Source organism: Erigeron canadensis, chromosome 6 (assembly GCF_010389155.1).
Source record: "Erigeron canadensis isolate Cc75 chromosome 6, C_canadensis_v1, whole genome shotgun sequence".
Taxonomy (NCBI): domain Eukaryota; kingdom Viridiplantae; phylum Streptophyta; class Magnoliopsida; order Asterales; family Asteraceae; genus Erigeron; species Erigeron canadensis.
In genome coordinates, this window is record NC_057766.1 from 5,019,706 (window position 1) to 5,037,407 (window position 17,702).

The window sequence follows — 17,702 nt, forward strand, 5'->3', positions numbered from 1 at the left end:
GCCCTCCGCCCTTGGATTTAAAAATTCGTCGAAAGTATATCGAATGACATCTCTAATGAAAGAGCATGAAATTTTAAGAACACCCATACAATTTTTATAATTTATCGACGTATGATTTTTGAGATAAAAGATTTTGAATGAATTGGAGGAATAAATGATTTATGGATGAGAGAGAAAAAAAATAATTGGTTGAAATTTGAGGAGAGAGAAAAGGTATTACGGTTATTTTAGATAAATATAGAATAGATGAGAGAGGTATTTTGAGGATGTACTTAAAATCAATATTTAAAATTTAACTCAATGTTAAAAATATGAAAGGAATCTGCTTTATAATATAGTATAGATATAGATATATTTGGGCATGGGTTTTTGAGCACAGGAGGAATAGGTATGCCGAAATCTTTTTGGTAAAAAATCGTCTATTTTCCTGTAAAATTAGTTAAAAGATAACTTTCTAGTTTTCTTATTATTGCAATTTCAAACAAAAGCACATCCCGCCGTTATCTTACTCGCTAATCACTTCAGATACTCATTAAAAAAGCCACGTGGTAGAAGTTGAACCTGGATTTGATGTATCGTGAGGCAATAAGTCCATTTAGCCAACGATGTTTTTGTGGTTATATCTTTTGATCACAGATAACTTGAATATATATGGAGACGGGTCTGTTAGGAGTAGTACACTTAAGTCATGATGTATCAAATGAGTATAATATATTAGAAACCTATCTAAAACAGAAATGGGTCAAATTGGTTGAATGTTTCAAAAGGTACCCTTTAATAATGGGCAGTGATAATCGTACCACAACATTTGATACATCTACCACACTGTACATATATTATAGCAAACTGTACAAGTAAGTAATGCATAAAAATGATAGATTAATTAAATTTTGTGGTACGAATATCAGTTCCTTTTAATAATACTCGTAGCTTTTTGGTAATGCAAACTCCGGGAAAAGGAGAAAAAGCGTTAGGGAGGTCAACCGAATCATAAAATTTATGTAAATAAATTTACTTTTGGTGGAAGGATCTTATAAACTTAACTAGTGCTTAGACCCACGGACAACCTAAATAATTTTTCTTAAACTTTATTTTAAGATTGTATTAATGAATAAATATAACTGAGTTGGACATAATAAAAATATTCTTATGAGTTGATTAATTTAAAGAAGAAGAATTCTAGATATACCTTGGGATTTATTAATGATACACGAGGGCTTAAAACGCGTACATTGCACGCCGGAGAGAAATTATAAAATGGATTGCCCATAGTAGGCGTATATAAGAAGGATTATGTTGGTTACCTGGATGTGATATGTATTATGAATTTTCTCCCACTTTGATATATAGACCCACGTGCATGCGCTATAACCTTAAATAATTTCTTTAACACCAGTTCAAGCATGCATGTAGCGAAGTAAATGTACTCCTATTACAACTAATGACCATTTTAAAAAAAAATTAATGACTTAAAATGCATAGAAAAGTCTTATTTAGCACTAAAATAAACCAAATATACCTCATAATTTTCATCACAAATTTGATAGGTTGTTCTTTGTATAAGATTTAAAATTTGTTGATCATTCATTTTAATTCCAATAGCACCGGTAGCATTTACAATCCTAACTTGCACGTTAAACCTACCAAAAAAAAAAAAAAACAGAGATACAATTTTACCACACAACTTAATGATTATAGAGTTTTAATATGAAATATAAATATATACCTAGGATTGATGAGAACCTAGTGGTAGGGGGTTTTGCCAGCAAAGACTTTCCTCTTTGGGACCCGGGTTTGAACCTTGCAAGTGCAATTTAATGGGGAGACACACTCTGAAAATGTTTGATTGCAAGGTAGGTGTGGTATGTTTAGTTTTACCTTCAAGCCGTGCAAAAAAAAAAAAAAAAACAATTAACTACTCGTACGAGTAATTTTAAGTTTACGAACATTTTACAAACACTTTCTTACCAAAATAACTTTTACCAATTAAACAATGCTTTTGTATTTTTTTTTTCTTTTTATTGATTGGGCCACCTATGCCACATGTATATGTAAAAATTAATTTGTAAAATGTTTCTCAATTTAACATTACTTTCAAACTCTCATATATTATGAAATTAGGTATTCATACATACTATATAGTTTTAGACAAACAAAATCTTCTAAATTAACTATTGGTCATTTAAAGAATTATTATTTTATATGGTTCCTGTATTTTCACTAGTCTAAATAATAGCTTTTATTAGTAAATTGTAAGATACATGATTGCTTTTATATTTTTTTTATGGGTAGTGATAAACCCATAATATTCTTTATCCATTGACAACAATACTTTTTTTTTTACAAGTAAATTTTACCTCAGACGCATATAATGTGTGTTAATCATACAAGGAAAGAGTCCCGCACTATTATAGTTTCACTTTCTCACCCTCTCCAACTACCGAGTAATGTAGAAAAAAACCATTAGACCCCACTTGTACTTGTTCACCCTTATGAATCAATGTAACTTGCCTTTCTCACACCGTTTACCATTTTAACCTACCATTTTAACCATGCTCTTAATCCCAGGGGTGGATCCAGCAGTGTAATATGGGGGGCTGATGAACCCAGCCCAACTTAAGCCCAATACTAGTAATTTTGATAACTTAATTAAAATGACCCCAGTCCAAAATCCAAAATGAACCCAGCTCAAGTAAAAAAACCCAATGCTTCATATAACAAGTTAACTAAAATACAAACGTGGGTGTAGACCGTGTAGTACCGTATTAGCCTTTTGAAGTTTGGTAAGAGTTTTCAAGGTACAATATGAATTAACAACAGCTAACATCTATTCTATTATTCTACACTGATATAAAACGGGTATTCTAAATTCTCAATTTAATAGTCATGAATATTATAATGGTAAACTTTTATATGATTTATTTCAAATCTCCAATTTTACTTGGTATTTACTCATAATTTTATAATTCATTGATTATTCTATTATGAATACATAATTTTACGAATTTTTTTATGATTCGATTCTAGTTAGAAAGTTGCAAATTTTTATTTCTTTAAGATGTTTATGTAAAACATTTTATAATTTTATTAGTTATATTTGTTTTATTAAAAGACATGAAGAAATACTTGAAAAGAAAATTACCTTCTTTAAGAGATGATGTTATTAGCAACGAATCTTCAACTAGAAATATGGCTCATAATATTTATTATTATTTGTATGCTGATTTTAGGTTGCTTTAGGCTATATTTAGTATTGTTTGGATGCTAATTTTAGGTTGTATATAGTGTTGTTTATATGCTGATTTTATTGCTGTTTTGGTGTTGTTTTAGTGGTGCTGTTTTTGGCCTCTGTTTTAGGTTGTTTAACAACTGTTTTTGTGTTCTTTTTTTGTGCATAAAACCAACTATTTTGATGTTACCGTGATGCTATTTTGCAAGATTTAGGTCTTACTATTTTGAGGTTACGATGAGGCTATTTTGAGGTTACGATGAGGCTATTTTTTCGTAAGGCTATTCAATTGTTTTGACGTTATAATATTTTCGCCCCCACCTCCTCAATTTCCTGGATCCGACCTGCTTAATCCTTTATAGGTTTTTCGATAAATAGCATAAAACAATAAATTCTCAATCTATAAACAAGAGATATACACCATTTCTTGGGTCTCAAAAACCCTGCTACTTCCATTTTATTACCACCAAAATAATTAAAATCAAAATAATGTCAGAGTATGTACCGATAGAAATTCAGGCGGAAATCTTGAAAAGGCTTCCTTTAAAGCCGTTAATCCAATTCCGATCTGTATCAAAATCATATAAGTGTTTGATCGACAGCCCCAATTTCGTTGATTCTTACAGTGTTGGTCATCCTCAGCCCCCCGGTGATCGTTTCATTCTAAGGTACGTAAATTATGACCCTAAATATCTAACTTTGGTCGATAATGATGATCATAGTTTTGCTCAACAACAACTTATTCCCGTTTTTCCTGACCCCTTTTACACACTTAGTGTCGTTGGTGGCTCTCATGGTTTGTTGTGCTTTTACGGTTATTACGAATATCGATACCATATGTTCCTTCTTTGGAATCCTGCGATACGGAAATCCGTTGGTATTCAAGTGCCAGTTATGTATGATGAAAAAGTTGGGAATATTGGATTTGATGATGTTGTTGGTTTTGGGGTTTGTCCTGTCACTTTTGATCCTACTATTATCAAGATTAGATGTGTTAATTATAAGCAGAAAATGAAAGATATGCCTGACATTAGCGTTCCTTGGAAAGTTCGAGTTTTTACTTTGAGTACTGGGACTTGGAGTATTCTATCTACCGATCTGCCCCGTGAAGCTATTAGACTTAGTGGGTCTCAGGTTGTTATCGATAGGTTTATTTATTGGCTTGCTTATGATTATATGCTTGAGATGAAGATGGTCGATCTCAATCACATTCTCTGATCATGTCATTTGACTTGACTGCGAAGGTATTTATAGAGATAAATCTCCCAGATACGTTAACAAACAGTCTTTCTAGTATTGAGAGTATATCTAAGCTACGGGAGTCTCTTATTTTGCTTGAATACCCCAGAGAGTTTGAAGATGACATATCAGTTTGTTGTCTTTGGATAATGAAGGAGCAAGGTGTCAGTAGAACGTTTACAAAGCTATACACCATTAACCTACCAGATGCTACAATAAACCAAATACTAGGATTTAGGAGGACTGGTGAACTAATTATGGAAACGCGAGAAGGATTACTTGAAAATGCCAAACTTCAAATTTACGATCCCAACTCAAAAGCCATTGATAATCTTGCGATTGATGGAGAAGATTGTTCCTTCTTTATGTGTTCATATATGGAAACACTGCTTTTGGTTGATCAACTGGATGGTTTTATATACTGGATCAGCAACTAATGAGCGTGGATTTATCAAGTAATGTACTACACCAGGGAATGAACGCTTGTCATTAGTTTAGGTAAAATAAATTACCACTTTCGTCTTGTATAAGTCGTGTCATTATTCACTTCAAATTTCAGACTTGCTTTAAAGTTTTCATTCTTTAAATGCTTCAATTATTAACACTTTATGTCTTAGTGTTGGATGATCCAAAATGTTTCCATATGCTTCAAATTTGATGTGACATTCAAAATGACAGCTTGAATGTTTTTCGTCTTGTGTGTGGGAACAGTTAATTTTAGTTTCTTTGTATGTAGTATATAGTTGTTGGTTATATATTGATAAATGACATGAAGAATGTGGATAATGAGATTCTGAATAACAAGTGAATGAGGCACTCTATTCATCTTACTGTTTGATTCTCTAGCATCTGATCTTGGAAACTAAGATAGGTCCGGGGTATGTAGAAATCAAACTTTTCTTCTTCATTGTTTAGATTACCATAGTATAATGTTTAATGGTATTATAACTTTTGTTCTTTTTTGTTCTCTAGTAACAATGGATCCTTTTTGTCTTGTTTCTTCCTGAAAGTGATTTCTTTTGAATGGCCATTTTTGTTTGTATCTTGTTATTTACCCCCTAATTGATACGGGAAAGTTACTTTTTCAATTCTCGCATCTCGGCATTGAATAGAACTTTATTTATATAAACCAATCATTCTTTCCGGTATAGTTGATCTTATTGTGTATCATATATTCATATGTTGACCACTCTTTATGAAGGAACTGGTGTTCCTCCCACCTTATGAAGGGATATTAGTCCTTGAACTATTAGTTGGTATTGGTCATTTACTGATTACTCAAAAAGGAATGTTGGTATTGATTATTTACAGTAGAGGTGAACTAGCCAAAAAGGCTAGCAAAGTCATAGCGCGAGATTCCATTGAAAACGTGGTAAAATGTAAAAAAGGTATACGTCCCTTGCCTTGGAAAATAAGTTATACTTATTTTAAAGTTATTTTTTCCAGCTGTAACTAGTTATTCTTGCAGAACCAGAGCATTAACGGGCACCATGAAACTGTCAAATCTGTATGTGGTGATGTTATTTCGGCAGACCTAAACCTTGCAGCTGGATCAATTGATTTGATCATCTCAAACTGGTTATTAATGCATCTCTCCGACAAAGAGGCGAACTGTAATTCTTTTTCTTTTTGATCTTTTATTAAGTCGAACACATCTAGTATATTATATATATATACATTAAAAGTGAAAGTACCAAGTTTTTAAATTAAATAGTAATTGATTCATGAAGCAAAGACTTACAAATTTGAATACTTTAATGCTCAATTAAACTGCAGAATGAGATATTAGTTTTTGTAAATTTTGTTGTTTTGTCGGTTATAATTGTGTCCATGTATATGCTACCCAGTGGCCTTCGCTTCATTGGTATCAGGTATGTCATTGTGCTATCTAGGAACCTCAGAAGCACAGTTGGTTCAGTTTGTTGTGGTATAAATGTCCCATACTTGGCATTTTTTGGTTTTTTCGAGGAGCCTAGTGTGTATTCTTACAAACTAGGTAGAGTTGCCAATTTGGAACCATTTTCTTATTTATGGGTCAATTTGGGATAAAGTTTCATCTCAAATTGGCAAAAAAAAAAAATTACTAAAGGAGAATGCCTCAATCACTTTCAAGTCGCCCAACATCTATACGCCATTCGAACTCAAAACCTGTTTTTATTCAATGGTTTGGGTTATTATTGTAACAATAACATTATTTTAATCATAATAGCGCAATCGCAATTTATAATCAGTTTTAAAATGAACAAAAAGGTGTTTTCGGGTCAACCTGGCCCGTATCGGCAATAAACATGACTCGTCCTGACATATCACCAACCACCCGACCTGGCCACCTTGTCACCTTTAGGGCAAGGACACACATAAATCTTTCAGCATATATTAGCGTTCCTTGCATCTCATTCTAAGCTGATAATCATTATTCTTTAGCCTCTCTTTTCTTCTAGTTCTATTCTATATTCCGGCTTAGATGGTCAACGATTTGACCTTGCTAAATATTGTTTTCTTGCTGGTTACAGGATGAGGACATTGTGATATGAATCAACCAGTAAAGCAACCAACAACAATACTATATTTAAAAGAACAAAAGATAGTAAAGCCGAATAGAGTCGGCTGTTAATAGATAAGAAGGATAGATACTGAGTTTCGAGCCTCAGCAACTCCGAATGATAAAGACAATGACCTAAAACACGGTAGCTACAAGCCTTATTTAAATAGGACATAACCCTAACCCTAACCCTAACTTGGAGAACACATAATTATCTAATAATAATAAACCGTAATTTATTAATAAGAGCCCAGCCCAACCTTCTGCCACCTGATCCGTATCACTACTCCCCTCCCCACAACACACCTTGTCCTCAAGGTGTGGCTTCAAACTCTAGTTCAATCGATCTTAGGTCCGGGATTCCATGGCTTTGGTGGACCTTCCATCTCGTCTGCCTCCGCTTCCTCTGGGCCTATAAGCAGCGTAAGGCACCTCAAACTCTTCTCTGGACAACGATGACTAGGACCAAACTTACCATTACACCGAAAACATAAACCTTTAGCTCTTTTATCCGCAAACTCAGCATCACTCAAGCGTTTTGTCCTTATAAGATCCCCAACTACAGCATCTATATCTCCAACTGTGGATTTAGTAGCAAACTCAACTCCGCCCGTCATTGTCTTGAAATCTTCTTTAACAAACTCACCCCCACCACCAGCTCTATCATCATCAATCATAATTGCTAGTTTAATAGTATTAGTTAAACCCCTCGGTTGTAACAATCGGACAGCAGTACGTATCTCGGGCTTTAATCCATTCATGAAAGTGCTAATCATGATCGGTTCAGCAATACCCTCCGACTGCGCCGCCATCCTCTCAAACAAGCTCACATAATCCCGTATAGTACCTTCCTGCTTAATGGACAAGAATTGCTCATACAAATCCCCTTGACGAAAACGGTCCAAAATACAACCCTTCAACATATCCCAATGACGAAAAGGTTCCCGCTTTTCCCTCCAACGAAACCAAGATAAAGCCTGGCCTTCCAAACAAAGCACAGCAGCCCGCAGCCGCTCGCCTGGTTGCGTGAACCCTCGGACATCAAAGGAGCGTTCCATCTTATAAATCCAACCGTACATATCGTCACCTTCAAACAAAGGCATCTTCAGCTTCTTGAGTCGGTAACCTGCCCTAATAAGAGGCTGACCACCAACCCTAATTCCGTCGAGCATCGAATTATCCATACCTCCAAATACACCAGACCTTGTTGGCTTGGTACTATCGAACCCATCTTGCCCGTTTCACGCATTCCCCAAGAAACCAGAACTGCTGCCCAAAACACCGTTTCACTACATATCCCCGATAATGCATTTTTCTAAAAATGTGTTAGGAATACCTGGCTCTGAATCAACAAGCTATCAATGGATAAAACTGAAGACATACTTCGTTCCATGCGATAGGAAATTATTTGATCAAAAGAGTTCACTTGCAAATCAAGATGATTAGATATGTTGAAGCTAGATATTTGTCTCATCCGCTGAAAGGATTATCACAAACAATTTAGTTTTTCACAAACTTTGACACTACACATTGTATGAAGATTTAGCAATCATCAACAACTACATCATCAAGCTATAAAGAAGATCATGGTTAGGGATGACAACGGGTCGGGTATGGGCCCGGTTTAAGTAATCCCGGACCCGATGAAAAATCCCCGTCCCAAACCCGGACCAGGACCCGACGGGTCTCTGTTTACTAACTAACCGTCGGGTAACGGGTTTTCCCACGGGTAATCGGGTATCCGTTATTATAATTATTATTTTTTTGGGATCCTTTATTATCTAAGCAAAGTTTGTTTCATAAAAACTAAGTTGACTTTTATATAAAAAAATCAACTTATTGTACCCTGATATCAATTTAGAGAACTTCATCAAATCTATTCGAATGAAGACATGCATGCTGTTTTGAATAACATTGTTTTGAATTACATTAACAGATAAGATGCAATCATGCTAAACCCTTACTTATATATACTTACAACCACATATTAAAATATACCCACATATATTTGTGGGTCGGGTATGCGGGTTCGGGGAGACTTTCGGGTATACGGGTCGGGTATGCGGGTTTTTATTTAAAACCGTCCCCGGACCCGAACCCGAACCCGAATCCGAAAAAAAGTTTAAAACCATCCCCGTACCCGGCCCTAGACCCGCATACCCGGACCCGACCCAAAAATGTCGGGTTTCGGATTTCCCCATTGGGTACGGGTTTGTTGGCCATCCCTAATCATGGTCAAAGATCAATGATGAAGAATGCCCAAGAAGAATATGTTCGTGATATTAGTATCATTTGAAGATAATGTGGTGTCTATAGATCAATCTCAAACAATTAGATACAATCTCAACTAGGGATGAGCATTTGGACCGAAACCCGTGACCCGCCCGTGACCCAGACCTGCCCGACCCGCCCGCCACCTAAACGGGCCGGTTCACGGTTCATAAAATTCGTGCTTCTCGGTTATCGGTTCGGGCTGGGTCAAAACCGTGGGTTGCCGGTTTGACCCGGTAAAACCTGAGAATACCTTAATATGTGGGTGTAAGAGATAATTGGGCTAAATATAGTTGAGCTTTTCAGAAGTTTGACTACGAAGTACCAGTCTAACTTGCAGAAATAAAAAAAATATAGTTGTATCATAGTCACTAGTCATCTTCGATATTTGTAACTCCATGACTTCATGTCTCCATGCTTTCTCTTCTCCATGTAAGACTCATCTTCGACGTTTGTAATTCCATAGATATTCACGTGTATATCATCGTATAAATATAATTTTTATAAATATGAGAAAGGAGGAAAAGCAAACTATGTCTCTTCAAGAAGAAGAAGATTGTGTTATTATTTTGTATAATAAGGATGTAAAGAAAATTCAGTGTAAAATTTGAGTAGTTGAATGCCATTTGAATCCATTTGTGGAGAATGGAGATGTAATGTCAAGAATATGAAAAGGGAGGAAACTATTATTTTAATTAATAGTGTGAAGTAAATGAATACACGTTTCACTCCATCACCAATTTCCTATACCAATATTAATTAATTATTAAATTATTTATTATTTATCTACTTTGTTACAGCCTGTTACACACTAATTCACCACCTTTTTTTTTGAAAACCACAAGTACCAACATGTATATATTTATAATAAACGAATATAATATAATATATCTGTATGTATAGTCACTTCACTCGCATCTAATAAGTCACGGGTACACACATATATCGAAATAAAAGAACATAAAGACCTCCATATCCCCTCCACCACCTCCGATAAGTTGCAGGCTCACCGCGCATCATCACGTATTCACGTCCGATTTTGGAGCCCATAAAGCTCAGTTTCCGTGCCAAACCCAGAAATTAGTTTCTTCTCCATCATCTTCATTTTCAGCCCAAAAAACAGCAGCCACCTAACTAGAAAGTCATTTTCGGGTCACCCATAAAAACCTGAACCCGAACCGCCTAAACCCGGACCCGAACCGACCCGCCCGGGGGGTCAACGGGCCGGGTCTCGGTTCCATTTTTCATGCATTTTCGGGTCATGGGTCTTGGCGGTTCGGGTCGGGTTGGGCCGGTTTTGAACCCGTGCACATCCCTAATCTCAACACATGATCAACAAGACGAATATTCAAATGAGGGGGAGTATTATACGCGCTGCACTCTTTTTCCTTTCATCGAGATTTTATCCCACTGAGTTTTTCTTGGTAAGGTTTTTAATGAGGCAACATACATCATATCATGTATAATATAGTGTGAATATCCAAGGGGGAGTATTGTAATATAAATATAGTATGGATATTCACTTCCATATTAGAGTCTCTAGAACATTCTTTTATAGATTATAAATACAAGGCTTAATTGTAACCCCTCATTAATATAATTACTTCTTCTCTTCTCTCAATTCTTCTCTTCATCTTATAACAGAATTCATTTTGTTCCTTTTAATTTGCAAAAAATGAGTAAAAATCATCTATTTGATTTGAACGAGTTTCCACCAAAAGTCATCTATTTGATTTGAACGAGTTTCCACCAGATTGTAGTTTTGCAAGTCACGACTCACGATGACAATTCTCAAACCACAAAACAAATTTTTAATACACCATTTGTTGGTCAATGTTTTCTTAGTGAAGAACAAGCATTCGCGTTCTATCAAATTTTTGCAAAAAAGAATGGATTTTCTATTAAAAAAAGGTAGCTTTGTCAATAAAAATGGCGAAAAGGTAGGTTTGTCGATGAGGTACGCTTTCTTCCATCATATGGTAGTATAACAATGGAAGATGAGGAATGTATACTCATGCACAAAGAATCTGGTTTGTCGGTTAGACAAATTATGTGTGTCATGAAGGTACTACGTTTCTTGTTTTTATCTTGTACATTTAACTGAAAAAATAAAGATACTATCATTCACCTATTTCACTTTGTATGATTTAAATCAAGAAAATTACTAATATAAAATAGACATCGGCAATTATCATTGCAAAGTCAATTTGAATAACTAGATAGTGTACATATACCATTGCCTAATATAAAAAAGGGTAAAATGGGAAGCAAACGGAAAAAGAAAAAATTAGTATTATTAATGATGTTTTATTTATGGAATATAATAAAGATTAGTTACTTTTTATCATGTGCCTAGGGGTACATAGTAAAAAATCTCTCAAGAATTTTCGCCATATTTAACTATTGTTAAGAGTTTGACGTGTTTGGTAGTTTTCATTTTTCATTTAAGTTTAGTCAGTTCATTGACTTTTTTTTCTTTTCACCTCAAATACCAACAAAAAAAACACAACGTATTTATAAAATATTTTATATATTATATTAATATCAATCCTCCTAACTGTTTTGCTTAAAAATCCTCTTAGAAAATGGGGAGGTGAGGTTAGGAAAGAGAATTAGTGAATGACATGGGTTAAAAAATAAATATATTAAGAGGATTTTTATGAGGATTTATCATTTTTTCTATATTAATTGAACGAATTCGTTGACTCTTCGAGTATATAGTACTGTTATACGATTACGTGAAGATCCACTTAAATAAATAAACGAAAAATAAATTTAAAGAAAGATGTATACATAATTTGGGTCACATAACTCACATATGCTGAGTGAGTAAGGTATAGAAAAAATCATATTTGATTTTACGCATATTGTGTGAAAAATACACAGAATCATATTTGATTTTGCGCATATTGTGTGAAAAAGGCATACAAAATCATATTTGATTTTGAGAATAATATTAGAAAAAAAACATTTAAAAGAAGTCCATATGAAGAAACATTTTCTAAATCATATTTGAATTTATCAAAGAAGAAAACAAAATTGATCATAATTGGATTTTATTTAAAGATAGATCGTTACTCATCTTAATATTTTGTCTTATGTAGAATCTTTCAATGAAGCATGTGTTGTTAACAATGAATATCATATTTGATTTTAAGCTAATTGTGTAAGAAAGGTATACAAAATCATATTTGATTTTAAGCGTATTGTGTGAGTAAGGTATAGAAAATCATATATGATTTTAAGCATACTGTGTGAAAAATACACAGAATCATATTTGAGTTTACGCATACCGTGTGAAAAAGGCATACAAAATCATATTTGATTTTGAGAATAATATTAGAAAAAAAAACATTTAAAAGAAGTCCATATGAAGAAACATTTTCTAAATCATATTTGAATTTATCAAAGAAGAAAACAAAATTGATCATATTTCAGAACCAAATTTTATTACACAATGTCTAGACAATTGATCAATCAATTAAAACTATAATCCAAGAATAGAATATGTGTCATAAAGAAAAAAAATACTTGTCTAATTGTTTGAAGCTCCTTCAATATTCACTTTTTCATTGAATTTTTGTTTCTTTTTTCCACATGTCCTGCTGTTGTGATTCGTATCTCCGCATGTAGTGCACTTTCTCTTTCTTTTATTGCTTTCTTTTATTCCTTTCTCCTTACCGCCCATTATACGGTTTACAGTTCCACATCCCTTATACACTCCAACTGGTGGGTTTTTTATTTCGTTTGAATCTGGTTTTTCAACACCCATCATTCTTGATATCACTTCATTTTTTTTCTTTGGTGGTTCGTTTGCCATATCAGCCTCAACTTCTGACTTCAACGATTTAACTTTTTCCAGAAACTCTTTAAGTTTTTCATCATCGTTCACAACAAGATGCAAGCAGTCCTCAAAAACTGAACTTGCTTCAGCAACCAACTTTTGAGTACCAACATTTCCATTGTCAAATCTGTTTCTGCTAGATCTCAAATCAGGTGGTATGATGCCTTTTGTCCACCGCCTCATAATGAATTGTGCATGTATTTCGTCTATATTATTGTTCTTCAAAACACTGAAACAATGTCGGCAAAGGTGACCTGAACGGAGATAGTGTCTACAGGTACACACAACAGAACCATCCCCAAGGTTATGCAATACCTTCATTGACATAAAATTATTTCAGTGTTGAATCAAATTTGATTTAAACATAACATTTACTCCCTCCGTCCCAATTTAAATGTCCTATTTTGACTATTGAAGTCTTTCTTTTGTAACTTTGACTGTAAATATTTTTGTTTGTGTTATACAATATTTGATGTAAAATATATGGATAGATTAAGCTTTAGATGTACTTTTCATTGATATAACTTTCATTTAGTATTATATTGTACAAACAAAAATATTTACGGTCAAAATTAGAGAAGAAAGACTTACCAAGTCAAAATTGGACATTTAATTTGGGACGGAGGGAGTATTTAATAAAATAAAAGCTCTACCTTATACTGAATCACATTTTGTCCTGTCTCTTTCACTTTCCTCTTTAACATCTCATTAATGATATAAATTTGACACTCTTCTTCGGCAGTCATTTGGGCAACTAAACAATCATATAGACCGGCTTCTATTTCCTTCTGTATCATCTCAAAAATTGTTTTTGTGTACAGTTTTGAAGCATTGATTTCTATTTTGAGTTTTGTGTTCAATATTGGAGTCTTCTTTATTGTTTCAGCATCTAACTTTTCTTGTTTTGACCTTTGTTTCATCATTGCTGATTCAAATCCACTCATGAAACTTACCAGATTTGACGTTGATCTTGTGAAATGAGAAAAAAAAAGCATTCTCGCTTTCTGACCTTGATGTTGTTCTCATCAGGCCACACATTGGAGTGTCAATGAAGTAAGCTGGTATCCACTTTGATCTGATTTAAAACATATGCTTGAACCGATTGTCATTTTGTAATGAAAAATCAATCATCAACTTCTCCCATTTTTCCTTGAAAGTTTTTGGTTCCATGTGAATATTCCAAACTATACTGTCAAACCTGCTCTTGAAGTCTCTCTCAGTTTCATCTTCTATACTTGGAGTTGCCTCTCTTATCTGTATTAAATCAAAATTGATTATTCACTGAAACAATCATAATTGAGAAAAACAGTATACAATCCTTTTTGATTGATAACAGACATCACCTTTGTTGGTAGTTTTTGTGTTATGTGCCACATGCACAGCCTATGTTTTGCAGTCTTAAATATATTTTTTTATTCCAATCTCCATGGCTTTGTCCTGATCTGTTACCACCATTGTTGGCTCTTTCTTGAAGTTATCCATGAAACATTTTAGAAGCCATGTGTATGTTTCTTGCTTCTCATCTCTTATCAACCCAGCAGCAAAGGTTATGCATTTGTTATGGTTGTCTATTCCCGTGAAAGGGACAAACATCATGTTGTACCTATCATCAAAAACCATATTCATGTACAATCAAGTTCAATTCGTAATCTATTATAGTTTAATTTTATGTTCATAATCATATTTGATTATGTATAGAGATTATAGAGAATTCTGTTTTTGTAACTGTATGTGCAAAATCATATTTGATTTTAAGAACAAATATTTAAAAACTCATACATTTGGGAAAACCATTTAAAATCATAAATGATTTTACATATATAGTGTCAAAACCCTATACAAAATCATATATAATTTTATACATCTAGACAATAAAGTAATTTTAAGCATACACTATGAAAAATTTATATATGATTAATGTATAACTTTGAGACAAGGCAAATGAGTTCTATACAAATAAACCTATTTAAAAACTAAAAAATATACCTGTTTGTTCAATTCGTTGCATCAAAAGACATTATGTCGCTGAATTCTTCATAGTTACGCCTTGCTACATTATCGGCCCAAAAGAGTGAGTGCAACTCAGAGTTGTCAACCTTATACTCAAATGCAAAACCAGGGATATGTTCTCTCATTTCCATCATTTTGTTAACTAAAATTTGAGCGTCACTTTCATTGATGTACACATTTAGGTCCCTCTTCCAGTTTCTGAAATCATCAACTGTCCCTTTTACATTTAACGAGCTTCCCTTCAAGTTACTGTATAGTTGATGAGCTTTTGTTGGTCCAACGTTTGAGATGGAGGCGTTGTAGACAAATAGCTGCTCTGCATATTTTAGTTGTCTATCTGTTTTGCATAGATGTCTATACTCTCGCCGAACCAATTCATGATTATGAATTGCATGGAAATTAGCTATTATGTATGTTTCGTTCAAGTAATCCAAGTCAAATCTCACTCTAGCTCTACATCCAGTGGATTCCATGCTGCTTTTTCTAACTTGTTTTTCATTTCTTTCTAAACTATCTATGTTAACCTTCTTTCTTTCTCCAGCTCTGTGACAAAGATAGTACTTTTGTCTTACTATTCCTGACAAATTAGTTTTCTAGCTCCCTTTTCTGATTTCAAAACCAGAATAATAAGCATACTCGTGGTACATCTTACGACATCTTTCAAGTGATCCATAGTTTCTTCCTATCACTGGTTGTCTTTTGTAATCAACTATTGGGACAAAAAACTGCGATCCGTCCGGCGTTTGGAATGTTCGAGTAACATTTGTTTTAGGTGTTTCTTTCAGCACGGGAACTGTATGAGAATATACAGGTCAGAAATAAGTGCATTCAATGCGAAATCATATTTGATTTTACACTCATAGTCTTAAAAAGAAAATTATACCTTAAAACGTAAAACTTGAACAAAATCATATATGATTTTGTGTAAAATCAATTTTGATTTTCAATAGTTTATTTTGTATATGTTTTTCACAATCTACGTGTAAAATCAAATATGATTACAGGAATAACATCACGCGTAACTAAAACGTCAATACAAAATCATATTTGATTGTACTAATAAAAGTTACAAAACAAAAATCTATAGAAACTACATACAAAATCACATATGATTTTACACATACGGATAATTAATCAAATATGATTCTGAACAAAAAATTTATTTATAATAGATAATTTACGAAATCATATTTGATTCAATACAAGAAATCACACAAACATATACAGTTATACTGCACAAAATCAAATTTGATCCTAAACTTAAAACTACACAAACACATGTGCTTTGAAACATGAATAATCATATTTGATTCTACTACATACATTTAGTTAAAATCTTCATAAATAATCCTAATAAATTTAAAAAAATTCATGATAAAATTTAAAATAAAGAAGAAAATAGATTAAAATTACCGGAAAATGTCTTTGAAATATCTGCATAATTTTCTACTTCCGAAATTATCTCTCTTTCATCAACTGAATTGGATGTTGATGTTGACGGAGCTTTGGCCGGAAATCCAGTTGGATTGATTGAATCCACTGAATTCGATGAAGATGATGACGGAGCTTTGGCCGGAGATCGAGTTACAACATTAGGATCGATCGATTCCATTGAATTCGCTAAATATGTTGCCGGTGTTGTTGCTGGAGCTTTCGCAGGAAATATTGATTGATTTTTTGTTATTTTGATCGGAGAATTTTGGAAAGGAAGGAAGTGTTTTTGATGAAGCAACTTTTGATCGTGTTTTATATGTTTTTTGGGAGAAAGAAGAAAATTATAATTTGTCAAATTACCTTTCTACCCCTCCGTGTTGTTTTTTTTTTTTTAATAACAGTCGTTGATCACTTTTGATCCAAGGGCTGAGATGCAGCCCTTTGGTTTCACCACTTTTTGTAGTTTCACGTGAGTACAACTCTTAGTTTTACTCCATATGTTATATAAGACCACGTATAAGATGATAATAATGATATATTATTGAAAAGGCATAACATTACAACCATATATATATATAGTACTAGGATATTACAATTGACTACCCTCTAGTTATGCTAAATATAACGCTTGATCTAATATTACCCTGCAAGCTAAGGGCGAGGAACGACCTGAAGCTTGGACTTCAAAAATAGAAAACGTTGTGATGGAAGAGGTTTGGTGAAGATATCGACAATTTGATCATGTGTGGCAATAAATTGAATCTTGAGCTTTCCTTGTGCTACCTTTTCTCGCACAAAGTGAAAATCGACCTCAATGTGTTTGGTCCTTGCATGAAACACAGGATTGGCGGATAAATAGGTAGCACCAAGATTATCACACCAGAGAGTGGGTGAATTTTTACTTGTAACACCAAGCTCACGAAGAAGAGCTTCCAGCCAGGTTATTTCAGAAACTGTATCAGTAAGGGCTTTATATTCTGATTCGGTTGAAGAGCGAGAAACTGTTTGTTGTTTACGGGCTGTCCAGGAAATCAAATTGGAGCCCAAGTATACCGCAAATCCTCCTGTGGAACACCTATCATCCGGGCACCCGACCCAATCAGCATCTGAATATGCTTCCAGTGGAGTTTTGA

The 17,702-nt window shown here is 33.8% G+C and overlaps 2 protein-coding genes across 2 annotated transcripts; one reads left to right on the forward strand and one right to left on the reverse strand.

Moving 5' to 3' along the window:
- The first annotated feature begins 3,718 nt into the window (after positions 1 to 3,718).
- LOC122604178 (putative F-box protein At1g47765) lies at positions 3,719 to 4,447 on the forward strand. The gene has a single exon (XM_043777075.1). The coding sequence runs from the start codon at positions 3,719 to 3,721 to the stop codon at positions 4,445 to 4,447; it is 729 nt and encodes a 242-aa protein (XP_043633010.1).
- Positions 4,448 to 12,816: 8,369 nt separating this feature from the next.
- Positions 12,817 to 14,069, reverse strand: LOC122604179 (protein FAR1-RELATED SEQUENCE 5-like). Its single transcript, XM_043777076.1, has 2 exons — positions 13,779 to 14,069; positions 12,817 to 13,440 (listed from the first exon to the last, which is right to left on the reverse strand). Exons 1-2 carry the CDS (start codon positions 14,067 to 14,069, stop codon positions 12,817 to 12,819), a joined length of 915 nt encoding a protein of 304 aa, XP_043633011.1.
- Between the last annotated feature and the right edge of the window lie 3,633 nt (positions 14,070 to 17,702).